At 48.7% G+C, this 15,715-nt stretch overlaps 1 protein-coding gene across 3 annotated transcripts in view; it reads left to right on the top strand.

The window, feature by feature from the left end:
* The window catches only part of CAPN15 (calpain 15), a 374,161-nt gene extending 361,436 nt beyond the window's left edge, over positions 1-12,725 (top strand). For all 3 annotated transcript variants that reach the window (XM_086941170.1, XM_086941172.1, XM_086941171.1), the window contains one exon: positions 7,337-12,725. In XM_086941170.1, the coding sequence (XP_086797296.1) occupies positions 7,337-7,514 (178 nt within the window). In that variant the 3' untranslated portion in view covers positions 7,515-12,725. The remainder of the gene's footprint in view (positions 1-7,336) is intronic.
* The last annotated feature ends 2,990 nt before the right edge of the window (positions 12,726-15,715 follow it).

Raw genomic sequence — 15,715 nt, 5'->3', positions numbered from 1 at the left:
TAGAATTAAACTGTCATCGCTGTTAAGTGCTGATTGGGTGATGAGATCCGACAGCTGAGCTCTAAATTCGTTGGAATTGCCTGGGGGATGGTATAGGAGATGGCATTGACGTGAACTGTGACAGTGAGATTTGATGTTGACCGACAGGCTTTCAAAGGAACTGTACAGGCAGGAGGGAGTTTCAGAGATGGAGAGGTCATTTTTGTGGATAATTACTAAGCCCCCACCTTTCAATCAATCAATCAATCACGGCATTTGTAAAGCGCGCTACTCACCCGGGAGGGTCTCGAGGCGCTGGGGGAGTGGGGTATGTTACTGCTCGAACAGCCAGGTCTTGAGCTGCTTCCTGAAGGAGAGATGGTCTTGGGTTCGCCGAAGGTGGGTGGGGGGGGAGTTCCAAGTCTTGGCTGCCAGGTAGGAGAAGGATCTTCCTCCGGCGGTGGCTCTGCGGATACGTGGTACGTTGGCGAGTGCTTGGCTGGTCGATCGTAGCTGGCGGGTGGGCGTGTAGAAGGTCATGCGGTCGTTGAGGTACTTGGGGCCCAGGTCGTGGAGAGCCTTGTGTGCTTGGGTAAGGAGTCTGAACGTGATTCTCTTGCTGACGGGGAGCCAGTGCAGGTCTCTCAGGTGTCCGGTGATGTGGCTGTGTCGGGGGATGTCCAGGATGAGTCGTGCGGAGGCGTTCTGGATGCGTTGGAGTCTTTTTTGAAGTTTGGCTGTGGTTCCGGCGTAGAGGGTGTTCCCGTAGTCCAGTCGGCTGGTGACGAGTGCCTGGGTGACGGTCTTCCTGGTTTCAGTGGGGATCCATCTGAAGATCTTGCGGAGCATGTGCAGGGTATTCAAGCACGAAGATGAGACGGCGTTGACTTGTCTGGTCATTGACAGGGAGGAGTCCAGGATGAAGTCCAGGTTGCGTGCGTGGTCTGTTGGTTTGGGAGCGGTGCCCAGGGCCGGAGGCCACCAGGAGTCGTCCCAGGCGGAGGGTGATGATGCCAGGATGAGGACTTCCGATTGTCTGAGTTAACTTTAAGGCGGCTGTTCCTCATCCAGTCGGCGACGTCTTTCATCCCTTCGTGTAGGTTTGCTTTGGCGGTGGTGGGGTCGTTGGTGAGGGAGAGGATCAGCTGGGTGTCGTCGGCGTAGGAGATGATGTTAAGGTTGTGTTGGCGTGCGATGGCTGCGAGGGGGCTCATGTAGACATTGAAGAGGGTTGGACTGAGTGACAATCCTTGTGGTACGCCGCAGATGACTTCGGTGGCCTCGGATCTGAACGGAGGGAGGCGGAATTTCTGGGTTCTTCTGGTGAGGAACGAGATGATCCACTTCAGCGCTTTCTCTCGAATTCCGATGTTGCTGAGGCGCTTCACTAGAGTGCGGTGGCAGACAGTGTTGAACGCCGCAGAGAGGTCCAGGAGGATCAAGGCCGCTGTTTCCCCGTTGTCGATCAGGGTTCTGATGTCGTCGGTGGCTGCGATAAGGGCGGTCTCGGTGCTGTGGTTGGCCCGAAACCCGGACTGCGAGGGGTCGAGGGATCCGTTAGCCTTGAGGAAGGCGGCAAGCTGTTTGTTGACGGTCTTCTCGATGACTTTGGCCGGAAAAGGAAGGAGCGAGATGGGACGGTAGTTCTTGCGGTCGGTGGGGTCCGCCGTTGGTTTCTTCAGGAGGGCGGTCAGTTCGGCGTGTTTCCAGCTCTCCGGGAAGGTGGTGGTATGGAAGGAGGAGTTGATGATGTCTCAGAGATGGGGTGCGATGATGGTGTCAGCTTTGTTGAAGACGTGGTGTGGGCATGGGTCGCTTGGTGATCCGGAGTGGATGGAGTTCATCGTGCGGGTGGTGTCTTCGGTGCTGGTCGGGGTCCAGTTGCAGAGGGTGGTGGTGGCGGGCGTTGGTTCGCTGGAAGGGTGTGTGGTCTGTGCGTTGAAGCTGTTGTGTATGTCGGCGATCTTGCGGTGGAAGAACGAGGCGAGTGAGTAGCAGAGGTCTTGCGAGGGAGTGATGTCGTTGTTTCCTGCGCTGGGGTTGGAGAACTCTTTGACGATGCTGAAGAGTTCCTTGCTATCGTGGGCGTTGTTGTCCAGTCGTTGTTTGAGTGCCGTCTTCTTGGTGGCGCGGATCAGCTGACGGTGATTGCGGGTGGCGTGCTTGAGGGGCGGTCCTGTTGTCTGTGGTCTGGTCGAGCCACCAGGCTTTCTCGAGGGTGCGGCAGTTCTTCTTGGATTCCTTGAGTTCGTCGGTGAACCAGGGGGTTTTCTTGCTGCCGGGTCTGCTGGGAGGGTTCTTTAGTGGTGCGAGGTCATCGGCGCAGGTGGTCAGCCACTTGGTGAGGTTGCTGGCTGCTTCGTTGGGGTCCGTTGTGCTCGTGGGAGTGTTCTGGCTGAGGGAGGCGGTGAGCTGCTCGGCGGTGATCTTGCTCCAGCTTCGGCGGGGAACCTGTTGCGGGTGGTGGTGGGTCGCAGTTCTTCTGAAGCTGAAGTGGACGCAGCTGTGGTCGGTCCAGTGGAGTCCGGTGGCGTGGCTGAAGGAGATGTGCTTGCTGGATGAGAAGACGGGGTCAAGCGTGTTGCCGGCGTAGTGGGTGGGGGTGTTCACCAGTTGCTTGAGTCCGAGGTTGGCGAGGTTGTCCAGCAGGGCGGTGGTGTTTCTGTCGTTGTTGTTCTCCAGGTGTAAGTTGAGGGTCCCCTAGGAGGATGTAGTCGGCGGAGGGAAGGGCGTGCGGGCTGATGAAGTCTGCGATGTCTTTGCTGAATTGTGTGCGTGGTCCCGGTGGTCTGTAGATGAGGGTGCCTCGGAGGGTGGTCTTGGGGTCAGTGTGTATCTGGAAGTGCAGGTGTTCGGCGGCGGTGAAGGTTTTGTCGGAGTTAGTCGAGATGCGGATGGTGTTCTTGTGTACGATGGCGATGCCTCCTCCCGTCTGGTTGACGCGATCCTTCCGGGTGATCTTGTATCCGTCCGGGATGGCTATGGCGATGTCGGGCGCTGAGGAGGCGTTCATCCAGGTTTCGGTGAGGAAGGCGACGTCTGGTGCTGTCGCGTCAAGCAGGTCCCAGAGTTCCATGGCGTGCCTGTGGACGGAGCGGGTGTTGAGCAGGCTGCACTTCAGGTGGTTGCTGCTGGTGCTGGACTTGGCAGGTGAATCGGCAGGCTTGGCAGGCTAAGGGTCCGTGGGTGCGTCTCGGGGTGGCTCGGTAGCAAGCAGGGTTCCGGCCGGCATTGAGTGCGTTGAGTGGCGGCGTCGTAGGTCTGTCGTGTAGTCTTGCATCGGCGGTGGGGAACAGGGGTTCTGGCGCTGGGCGCGGTCCAGGTGCGGACGGCCGCAGACGGGCTTGCCTTTGGCGCGCAATCGGCGCGCCCGCTGCGCGTGACCGCTGCGCGTAGGCGTGGGCGTCATAAGAAGGAGCCGGGAGGGAGGAGCAGCTGGGTGGCGGGAGCGCGGCGGCGAATGGGCAGGAGGGGGGCGGGGCCACAGGGAGGCAGCGGCGGGAAAGGAGGACAGAGGGCGGCTCAGCGGCAGCTGGGTCGCCCTGTGAAAAACAAAAAAAAAACGAAGGCAGCAAAGGAAGGAAAAACGGGGGCACAGCTAAGGAAACGAAGGCAACAGGGTTAGGCAAGTGAGGCAGTAGCAGCGGTGGGTGGGGCGACCTCGCCTGGTCACCGGCTCTGCGTAAAGGCCTGTCTTTGCGGATAATTGAGAAACCGGTTGGCACCAGCATGTCCAGAATGGGGAGGGATAGGGTGTTTAGCCACGTTTCCGTGATGAAGGCTACATCCAGGTCCTGAGAGAGGATGGCTTCAGTTATTTCCATTGCATGTTTGACTGCAGACCGGCTGTTGATAAGCATTCAGTTCAAGGGGGGTCTTCTTTCGCTTTTAAATTGTCAGGCTTGGCTCTGGGTATGGAGGAAAGAAACAGTGGAGGTCTAGTGGCCCCATGCGGGGGAGGTCTCTACCCACTCCGGTGATGACTTGTATCGAAGAGGTGAGAGTCGAGTTCGTGAGTGGGGCCTGAGCTGACTGGTTCGGGGGGAGGTTGTACGAGGCGACGAGTGCGCTCACTTCCTGGGGGGAGAGGGAGGTTATAATTCTTCTGGGATTGACTGTTCGCGGTTCCGTCAGGCCTTTAGTGCGAGGAGGCAGGGAACCTGGGTGTGGATGAGCCCAAATGGGGTGGAGATAGTCATTCCTAGGGGGAGGAGGAGGGATGTGGAGTGGTTTGGAGGGAGGGGAGGGCAACTGGAGGTTCCCTAAGGCAGATAGGGTTTCCTTCAGGCCAAGGATCAGGGTCGCGATCTGCGCTTCAATAAGGTCGAGGCGATGCGACAGCTCGGCTGAGGGGGAGACGACGAGAGGATCTCTGGTGGGGGGAGGATCTCTAAGGTGGGGAGACAGAGCTAGTGGTGCTTCGGGAACTAGGGAATGGGGGGTGGGGGTCCTTTGGGGATGAGTGGGGGGCTGAATACTGGAAGTCTGGGAGTGATGGGAGGGGGACGGGGGTAGAGAGAAAGGGGGGCGGGTGAGAACGTGGGATTGGCAGGGTGGAAGAGCAAGGAAGGGTTGGGACACTGGGGTGGATCTCTAAGGGTGGAGGATTGGTAGTTAGAAGGGGATTTGGAGGTCCTTTGGGGATGAGAGAGTGGCTGAATAGTGGGAGGTGGGGAGTGAAGGGTGGTGGACGGGAGTTGTGAACTAGGGGGAGCTAGGGCTGATGGTGTCGTCTGATTGGCGGAGTGACTAAGTAGAGTAGTGAGGGGACGTTGGGGTGGCGGGGAGATGCTCTGAGGACTGGGAGTTTGTAAGGAGCTAATAGTGGGGGGGTTTGTGAGGGTAATGGATAGTAGCCATCTTAAGTGTGGGGAAGAGAGAGTCGAAGAACTCTAGGTTCTCGTCTTTCACCTGCATTAGAATGGTGCCATTCTCATAGATGGTGATGGAGAGGTCTCCGGTCAGAGACTGTTGGGTCAGGGGGGGCGATAGTTAGTTTGCGGTTATGTTCGGTGAAGGTGGTTTTGGAGACAGGGAGGGATGAGTTAAAGATGGTTAGCCAAACGTCAGGTCTGTTGGTGAGGAAAATGAAGTCCATTTTCCTCTGTCCTCTAGTTGTGCAGTGGTAGGTGTCAACAACTAGCGTTTCGGGGTGTAGCCTAATTATATTCTGTTTGAAGCGTTTTTTTGCTTTGAAGGGGAGGCTGCGTGGGAATGTTATAGCAAAGGTGTTCTGCCCTTGAGGAGATAGGTGGTTAGAGGAGGGGCAGAGATGCGTGTCCAATTGTGCGGCCGGGGGCATCTTAGCTGGGCTGAGGGGGAGGCGAGACCTCCGGGGCAGGAAAGGGGGGTGAGTAGGACGGAGGGGTGCAGGGTTGATGGAATCGGTGTAGAGGAAGAATCGGAGTAGAGGTAGCGGGTATGCGTTGGGGGAATAGTGTATCGGGAAGGTTGCGTGGGGTGTGGTCGGTGTTCATGAGGGGGGTTGGGGAGGGCTGTCCAGTGATATAGGGGGTTAGCGCCAGGGTCCTGGGGACATTTGGAGTCAGATGAAGTCAGCTTTCAAGAACGGTGGTCAACATGTCCCGGGCGAGCTGTGGCATCGGGTATTTAGAGAGAGGCAAGGAGGTAGAGAGAGCTCAGAGAAAGAGGATGAAGGTACATGGAGAAGTGGAGCTAGAGAAAGAAGGTTAAGAGGCAGGGTTAAGGGATATGAGTCGAACGACCGACTGACTGAGATTGCAAGGGTTAAGACTGGGCATGCCAGGCATGCACACAAAGGGACAGATTCATTTTTTGGCACAGGACAGCGGCCAAAGTTTGCACTGCTGAGTTATGCAAGTGGGCTGCTGCTCACTACGCCTACGTTAGTGCAACCCTTAACACCATGGTGCAGAGGTGTGTGTATACTGTCTAGTGTAGGATTTGTACTGGAAGCATATTCTTCCTACACCTAGAAACATTTAATTTAATTGTGGGTTTCTAATGCGCCAGAATCGAATCCCGAAGAAGTATCTCTGCGCAATGGACCGCTGGGGAACCCGTCCTGGCTTTCCCTGTGAGATGGTCCCTACTGGGTATCTCCAAGGTGAAACCAGGCATCCCCGGCGTATGTGGGGGGCCGGTGTGGAGATGAGGCAAGCTAATGCCCAGAGTTGCCGAGTGTGATTCCTGGTTAGAGTAGACACAGAGGTGAGAATTATCGAGTCCGCTGACCCTGGTCCACGACCCTGCCGCATCGGGAATTGAACCCTGGTCCCGGGCCGTCCTCTGCTCCTGGGTCTGCCGCCTCTAACCAGTGAGCCACACCACTCCATTCTCAAACATTTCACACAGTGATTGTGTGCTGTGCGGTCAAGCCCAAATGCAACATGCGGAATGTTTACAGAAATTAAAACCTTTCTGCATGTTAGTGCCTGCTTCAAGGAGGTGTTCTCTTTTGATGCAAAGGTCAGTCAGGCTATCTTTAGTGGATCAGGCTTTGAATCAAAATAAATAAACCAGGGGTGCGTGCCTTAATCCGTCCAAGTAATGCTCTCTTGACGCAAAGTGGCACAAAGCAGCATACATCACTACCTTGTCTTTAAAAAAGGGTATCCTTCCAGTGCAAAATGTTTGCAGAGGAATGCAAATACCCTTGCAAATCTGCACTGCTTTGCGTCACTTAACATGACTTTTTCCTAGGGTAAATCTTTAGTAAATGTGGCTCTAAGTTTTGTTAAGTCTGCTGGGATGTCAAATTAACAAAGAAGGCTTTTTGCATGAGTAGCATTATTATGACAGGAATTTCGCCTTTCCACAAACTTTAGCAGGGGGTCCTATGGAAGGTGGTAGCCCTGGGCAATTGTCCACTTTGCTTATGCCTTATAACTTCTCTCTCTTTCATCCTTACATTGCATGATATCTCAAACAGCCTCCTCCATATTCTTCAAACCATGCATAAAAACTGACCATGACTTTAGATTCTAATTGACATCCCTCCTCTTTTCCTATGATTGATTCTCTCCTACTTTCCATCCCTGCACACTTTCCTACCACAAAGAAACTGGATCAAATGCATTAAAGGCTTTCCTTGAGAGCACAAGATTAAGTCAAAAACAAACAATAACCAATAAACGCTGGACTAACCACGGACCGTGGGTTCCTGGGGCAGCATGCTTCGCAGCACAAAGCACTTCGACTCTTCATCAGGGGTAGTAAGCACTATGTAAATGCAATCAAAATACAATGCAATACAAGCTAAGAAGCTTACACTGATGTTGCCTCACATAAGAAATTATACAGAAAATGTATTGACATCTGGTAGGTCAAGCAAATATACATGCAGTTTTATCACATTTTCTTTCTGTGTTTTCAGGCAGGTGCTGGTGATCCTCTCTCAGCTAGAAGGCAACGCAGGCTTCTCAATTACCCACCGCTTGGCCCACCGCAAGGCCAGCCAAGCATTCCTCAATGACTGGATACCCACTAAAGGGACCCACAGCCCTCTGCTCACTCCAGAGGTGGCTGGTTTGCACGGCCCTCGACCACTATGACACATGGACCCTTCCCCCTCCTATCCTTTTTGCCTTGGGTACCCCAGATCCACCCACAACCATCAAGATGCCAGAGCCTCCCAGCAACGTGAAGCATCCATCTTTCTAATCATGAGAAAATGTGCTTGAATCTATATCATGAATGACTGTTGTGGACACCTGGTGGAGCAGTGATCGAACGAGCTACCTTGAATGAAGTTTCTTCTCATCCTGATGACATCATTATTTCTGCAGTCTCTGTTCTGCCCACTGCCGTTACCTTCCCAAGAGCTGTGCCATGCGACACTGGGAAAATTGAAAATCAAGGAGGAGTGTGAATTAATGCAAACAAAGCTTGAAATAATCTCAACTCTCAGGGCACCGGTACGATGGGGTTGAGGACTGGCACAGCTTGAAAGAAGTCTCTCTTCTGCCTCATCATGACTGCGCATTGCTACTGTCTGTCGGCCAGAAAGGCCGGTCCTTTCTGTGTGCGTCTGAGGAATTAGGACCCATTTGGGATGCCAACACCGCCTGTTGATTGAGAAACACGCTCTTCACTCCCCAGGGCTGTACTTTGAACATCTGTGGATCGCAGCCTTGCAGTCCATTAATTGGTATCACCCGGGGCGGTGGCATTGTATCATTGGCTGTCCTCTTCAATTACACCTTTTTTGGCACCCTTTTTTAAAGATTAGTTTTCAAATGTAACATTACCCCTTGTGTGTCTCATCCCATCCGCCTGCTTACTCTAATATGCACACACATTTTACTGAATTTGCCAGAGTATTCCTAAATGGGACCTTAAGGGCTTCAAATGCTACATTTGTTATTGTGGGTTCCATCGGTTAGAACATGCAACTCAGGGAGACATTACTATAAAGTGTCAGAAAGTCATTCTGAGAATGGGCCATTCTGTTCCCCATGTGAAGAGATACGAACTCTCCCCGCATGAGGATGAGTCCCTGTCTACGTATGCCAGAATGGGAGACTCTAGCTTCCAAACTGTGATGCTTGATCTCTATATGTGATGGGGAAACCCATGGATTATAAGGGTGATAGTGAAATGCCTGGGCTCTATATGCGAGGCTGAGACCTTCTGGTTATCTGTTAAGCAACATTTGTGCTCACCACGTAAAGCGGGCACTCTTGACTCCCGGGTGGATGTGTAGGTGCTTGGCTTTCCTGTATGGTGGTGGGCTAGCTTCCTACCAAAAGGCGTTGATGTTTTCTGTAAGTCTTGGGGTGATCTGCCTCCCTTTTCAAGGTTAAAACGCTAATGCACTTGATGTTGAGATTCTTCGCTTCTGCGAGCTAGGATTAAACTTTTGGATTCTTGTCGCAAGAGTAAGAAGCTTTGGCACTCTGAATATGCTTGTCTCTCAGAATCAGGCTCTTTTAGTAAGGTTGAGGCATAAGGGTTCCTAGGACATGTCTGAAAAGCTGTTGATTGTTGAATGAATTAATGAATGTTCAAGGGGCAATAATGAATTGCCTATGTTCCTGGACACTGGAATTAGTGGCTTAGTGTCTGAGATGGAAAAAAATCCCTAGGTACAAGATTAAGAGTTTGATGCTAATGCAAAATGCTATTAAAGTAGTTTCCTTGAAGAGGATAAACTTCTGAACTTTTTGGTTTTAGAAAGAGATTTTTAAGTAAAAGTCAGATCATTTGGTTTTGGAGTCTGGATTAACTCTGGATTCATGGTTGATAAAGCAGTGCTCCGATTCCGTGACATAATGACATCTTAGGCTGTTATGTTGACGAGTAGGAGATTTTATGTATTGTGCTCTTGAGACCTAGGAAACACTAATGTTAATAGCTCAAAAAACAAGTAACAAAGGTAAGATTTTGGGTTGGGAATACTGTAGCCATGTGTGTTATTGGAGTATAGAACAGAGTATTATCCTCAGATTTTTGGAGCAGGAAATGTTGTCACCCTCATCACGTTTCATGCAGTCACATTCTTTTCCCACAAATTTATCATGGGATGAGTTTCAGTGAGGTCTTGTTCCAACACACAATGTTTTTTGCTTAGTTTATCAGTATGCATATCAATAGTCAAGGTTTATGGGTGGTTTGCACCAGCAAGTAAAGTATTGCTCATTGTTCATCTTCAGTATGCTAGCATGTTTGGTATCCGTACAAAGATTGTGCCTGAAGGCATAGTGCCCTCAAAGTTAAATGCCAATAAAGGAACCATTCCATTGGGTTCATTGGAAAAGCTTAGAAGGGCAGTTTTCCCCTTTGTTGAAGGTTTCATACAATGCTTAATGGTTTCATAGAAGTTGTTGACCCTGTTGAGTAGTGTTTCCTGGGTATGTCATGCCCATTCCTCAGTTCTAAGTTTGCTTATACCTAACTGCTCATTCGAAGAAAGCGATTCGTCAGCTCAAAACTTGAGATTTTATCAAGAGGGAATGTTAAATGTTCAACACATCTAAGTGGCTCCAGCTTTCAAACATACCTGCCACTCTTCCTTTTTTTATGCACTCACTCTTTTGGGCTAGCTGCCCTAAAACAGACAGTGCTCTAGCCGTCTCTACTGGCCTAACCCAAGAAATTAAAAAAGCAAAGAAACCTCTGAACACCACCATAGAGTCAATAGACTAACTGCACTGTGGTTGCAGTGCCGAGACTAACTTGGAAGACTTGTTCAGATCAGTCCAACCCATGTTTTTGAAAAAGGGAAGGATGTGTGTCTACTCGTTAGGAAATATTGTTTGTCTCAAGAGATCCAGAAAGAAACCCTGAGGTGCTAAACTGTCCCAGTCGATATTGCTTTCAGGATCATCCCCATATGTAGTAATGGGACCATCTGATCTCCTATCAACCTCGAGTATATATCCTCTCGAAATGGTAGCCCAGTGTTTTAAAATAAGCTAAGGAACTGGAATGTTTCTGCAAAGATGCCTACCTCATTAGCGCTGTGGTACACCAGCAGGCAAAAGCTGCCATCAAAAGGTCCAAAAGTGATGTAGATTTGAGATCAGATTCTAAATTAAACACTAGAGTTGAAATCCTGTCCCTCAAAGTAGTGGCAAGTGACCTAGCACAGGATACATACCCCATTTTGGATGCAAGAAATAAAACTCTGTGAATGTGCCCTTTCCTTCGCACCCTCTGGTAAAAGACAGTTTTGAACCCTTTCGCCAGTTCCTTAACTGGTAATGTTTGCAATCCGTCCAACCGCCATTAAGCTCCGTGGTCGATTCTGTTTTTTCCGCAGAGGTAATAACTCCTCATAAGCCCCTTCCCTAGCCTTTGAAAAGAGCAGTAAGATTAAAGATGGGTGATGAAGGTTTGCAGTAGATCACATTTTTTTTAAAAAGACATAGAAACCAGTCTTTCCCAAGTTAGCAGTAGCATGCTGTAAGTGCTGCATTCTTATAAATGAATTGACATATAAATAGCTTTCCACAAGCCTATTGGGAAAGGCTCAAAGACCAGCTTTGCCTGGCCACATTGGACACTGTCAGACCTTTGGCTGCCTATTGGGTTTCCAAAACATCTCTTTGATGGGCAGTGGGACAACTAGGTGGGCCTCATTTCCAGTGAAAATTATTTTCTTGATGCTTGTTCGAAGATGTTGTCCAGTTTGACCAGCAGAAGTTCTCCAGCCTCCCTTCTTGAAGAATAAGTTGACCCCGTGCTGCAATTGCAGTGTTCTCTCACCATGTCTGGACCAGCGAGTTTGAAATCTGGCCTCATGTTATGGGGGAAGTCCCCATTTGTTTCATAATGGTAGACTCTTTTAATTCATAATTTTGGAGTAACCAGAACAGTTTAGGACTGGCCCGTCCAATGGTTTCTAATATGCCTGAATAAAAGAGAAATGAAGCATGACCAGAGATATATGCATATAGTTACACTTTATTTGAACCTTCGTGTTTGCTATTTTTTAGAAATGTTATTATATTTGCCTTATTTGTGCTTTTATTTGAAAACGGGCTTTCGTGACTTTAGTGAGTGCAGCTGACAATAATGGTTGGTCAGGGGCCAAGTTTAGTCTATTTTTAAAAATATATATTTCATATTTTCGGAATGATCTACCAGGTTTTGAGCTGGTAAATCAGTTTCTATGCCTGATCCCACACTATGCTCTGTTGGATTATCAGGTCCTACCTTACCATGGCTGTAAGTGGGCCAGAGTTGCACACAGGGAGACAGGGTTTCTTGAGAAGTAGTGCCCAGCAACATATAGTTTTCTATAAAATGAACAGGGCGTAGGATGTTTTTTAAATATATTCTATGATGGTAGGGATTTTCAGAAATCCTATTCAGTGATTGTTTTACTGGGCTGGTCTGTGAAGTGTCACAGAATCTTCTAGAAATTAACTTCCTCAACCACAGGTTGTCAAGAGAGTTGCTTGTTGAGGTACAGGGTTTTCTGGTAGTTGTGTATATGTGGCTCAGTATTTCTTGGATGTTTTTGACCAAGGAGCACAGTGCTTCTCGGAATATGTTTACCTGTGCATCAGCATTAGCTGGAAGCAGTGTATTAGATGCAGGGTAGGCGTTTAACTGTGTACCATCATAGGCACAATGTGTGTGATTTACTTGTATGTAAAGATTGCATGATGCCACCTTGCGGCTGTCTGTTAGTTTGAGGGTTGTTGCAGGAACATCTCCAGTCTTAAGCTTGTGGTACTGCTATTTGGGCTCTGGAGGGTTACCTTTGTGGGTAGATGCTTGTGGTTTAACACTGGGGTTTGGAAGTTTGCAAGATGCCTCTGCAGCTCACCGCTCTTTTGAGGAAGACTGTCTTACCAAGCTGATTCTTACTGGCGAGTGATTTACTGGCTGACCTGTGCCAGTGGTGTTGTGGTATAATGACTCCTGACATGGGAATATTAATTGTCTCTCCTGTTTCTTTTCAATGTTTTACTCTACTGTTCATGCTTCGTTCTCTCTCCTGGTTTTCTCTGCTTCACCCTTTTTTCTGGCTTTTCCCTATTTTGTCTCAGCAAATATTCCTTGGAATCATGTTTTCTTCTTTTAGCTTTTGTAACTCTTTCATTTTCCCTGTAACCCTTCATCTTTCATTTTTTCTTTGATTACCCTCTTTTTGCCTGAGATGTGAATATTTTGAAAATTGTATATATTGTTCAGTGATTACATAGGATATTTTACCAATTGTACAACAGAGCTCTTATTCCTTGTAATATAATAACCCTTTGACCGTTCACAAACTCAGGTTCCCATGGACCAAATAAAGTTTTGTTTTGTAATCTTCGTCTCGTGACTTTTCCTTGGCCAGCCCTAATTTCTTATTGTATCTGTTTCTAACAGAATCACTGTCAATGTCTCAGGTTCTGGCTTTTTCATTGTGAAAGGCTTTTGTGCGTTGATGTCCTAACAGTGTGTGCAAGAACTATAGCCGTCCTATAGAGAGAGTGTATGAGAGAGCGAGTGTGGGAGAGAGCGAGAGAATGTGCGAGAGAGATAGTGAGTGTGTGTGTGTGTGTGTGTGCGTGCACCTTTGTGCGTGCCTGGGGCACATGGGCAGGCCTTACTGATATACTATGTGTGTGTGTGTTCACCTAGGGCAGGTATGGTACTTGCTGTCATGTGCCTGGGAATGTATGCCCACCTGATACAGATAGTAATGAAGCTTTCATACTCCAAGCGTTTAGGAGTGTCTGAGTACCCGTCAGTTTAGTACCGAAACAGTTGTGTGTACATGGTTCATATTGTATGGATGTATGTACGCAGGTGCGGTGCACATTGCACTGGTGCTGTGTGCGTGTGTTTGGGATTGTATGGATGTGTAGCACTAATTCAGTTGTGAATACATGGTTCTTTTCCACGGATGAGATATGTATATAAAAGTGGTGTAGGTTCTACTGATGCAGACTGCGTGTATGTACTTTGTGGAAGTAACAATTGTTTTATTGCATTATACAAGGTACAGGATCTATGTCCGGTGGGGTCATAAATGCAGAAATTCACTCCCAGCGCTATGTAAAGGATGCAGTTACCATTTTTTTGCCCAGATAGTATACTTGTTAAGGAAGGGTATAATCGCTTCACAAAACTTAGTGCTGGCCGTGTACAGTTTTGTGGCTTCCGTGTGCTCATTAATTGAGAGAAATAATGATTTTGTACCTCAAATGAGGGTCGATTGAGAACTGTGCAGCTGGGAGGGGATTGTGCACTTGTTGGGGTGTAGTTCCCATTGGTGAAGTGCCACTGTGGCCCAGAGCCCTGAGGGGGCCATTGTGCCGTGACAACTGCTGTATTTCATTACTGCCTATCTATTTAAACAACAAGGGGACCCCAAATGGTATCAGCGAGGGACCTCGGGGAGGTTAATCATGTAGAAACAACAGTGGTCCCTGGCAGGGAGATGAATGTTTGAAAATGAATATAGACTCAGTCAGTTCTATATTGATGAAGACATACCCAGCCGGGCAGTGGTCTTCAAAGTTTTATATTTAAATGAAAACGTACCAAACAAAATAACACCTTCAACAGTTCACGTGCGTGGGGCACAAGCCTGTACCCAACCACGACCGTGCACAAACAAAAACATACACAAAAGGGCTTTACAAGGCAAAATCAACAATCTCTGTAGAGTTCCAATTTTTGGACAGAGAGATTACTTATAGGTACCATTACAGTGTTTTATATTGTACATTTCACAGGTATATGGTACACAATGGGTCGACGACGTTTCGGACCCCCTTGTTAAATAATGGGGTCCATCATCAGGACAAAGCAATGGTTGCCTTTTTAGTTATTAGCCTCTTTAGCCAGGAAAGCAATAAACAAGCTCAGTTAGGAGCAAGCAGGCAGTGGGTTGAAACAGGAACAGTAGAATACTCTATTCCGTGTTTTTAGAGTTTTTAGATTGATTCGGGAATTCAGTTGGAATTATGGAGGTCCAGGGGCGGGAAAAGATTAGTATCTTGGGTCCGCTTGTCCAGTAATTCAATCAAGGATTCTCAAGGGTCCAAGACGGGAAAGAATAATTATCTTGAGTCCGTTTGTACCAGAAGATCAGTGAGAAGTTCTCGAGGGTCCAGTGGCGGCAGACGAACAGTGTCTCTTGTCCGCTTGTACCTTCGGAGCCGAATATTGTCGGTAGCGCCGAGTCGCGCTGGGGTCCTGAAACCACTGTAATGGTACCTATAAGTAATCTCTGTCCAAAAATTGGAACTCTACAGAGATTGTTGATTTTGCCTTGTAAAGCCCTTTTGTGTATGTTTTTGTTTGTGCACGGTCGTGGTTGGGTACAGGCTTGTGCCCCACGCACGTGAACTGTTGAAGGTGTTATTTTGTTTTGTACGTTTTCATTTAAATATAAAACTTTGAAGACCACTGCCCGGCTGGGTATGTCTTCATCAATATAGAACTGACTGAGTCTATATTCATTTTCAAACATTCATCTCCCTGCCAGGGACCACTGTTGTTTCTATGTATTTCATTACTGCAACAACAGCAGTCAGAAGGGCCATTTCCTTGTTTGCACCAGGGCCCTGGGAATCGTTGCTGTGCACAAGCAACAAACAGCCCTCACCTTCGCATGTATCGTTTTGTGGGTAAAAAGCTAAATCTGCGCATGCACATTCTCCAAGGTGGGTAGCACGTGCAACCTGTGGATAGGTTGGCGGGCCTTGGCAGCAGGAGTAAATAGCGCCTAGTGAGTTGTCTGACGGTCTGGCTTCTGCTTTTCCTCCACTGCGATGATGGAATGCTGAAGGGGTGGGACTGAGCGGCGAGAGGGCAAACAGAAGGTTCTGGGCCACAAACTCAGCCATAACTTATGCAAGCCAAGCACAAACTCTAACACCAGTAGGAACCTCGCAATCTGTCTCTATGCGTTTTGACCGAGAACCTTACACTGCGCATGCATCACTCTGGTAGGCATGGGCCTCAGCTTCACAGCCAGGCAACACGTCCACTAATTGAAACCATTTGCATATGCATTAATGTCCTGCTGTAAAGTCGTTGTAGTAGCAAAGAGACCTAAAGCGCTCTACAGACAAACATAAAAGGACATTCTTCTACCCCGCTAAAATCCAACCACATTGAGCTGTGAGAGACAGTCTGAATTGTCAAAAAGATGTGCATGTGGTCTAGTTTCTGGAAAACTGAGGTTAGCGTATTGGTAAAGTGAACCACGGTCTGACAGTGGGACACGAGACGCCGCTTGACCATAAAAAACATGCACAGTTTACAGACACATTGATATGAGGGTGATTCCTGCCAGACACAG

Source organism: Lissotriton vulgaris, chromosome 10, assembly GCF_964263255.1.
Source record: "Lissotriton vulgaris chromosome 10, aLisVul1.2, whole genome shotgun sequence".
In the NCBI taxonomy this organism is placed as follows: domain Eukaryota; kingdom Metazoa; phylum Chordata; class Amphibia; order Caudata; family Salamandridae; genus Lissotriton; species Lissotriton vulgaris.
The sequence above is the reverse complement of the archived record's forward strand: the minus strand, read 5'-3'. Positions and strand labels throughout refer to the sequence as shown.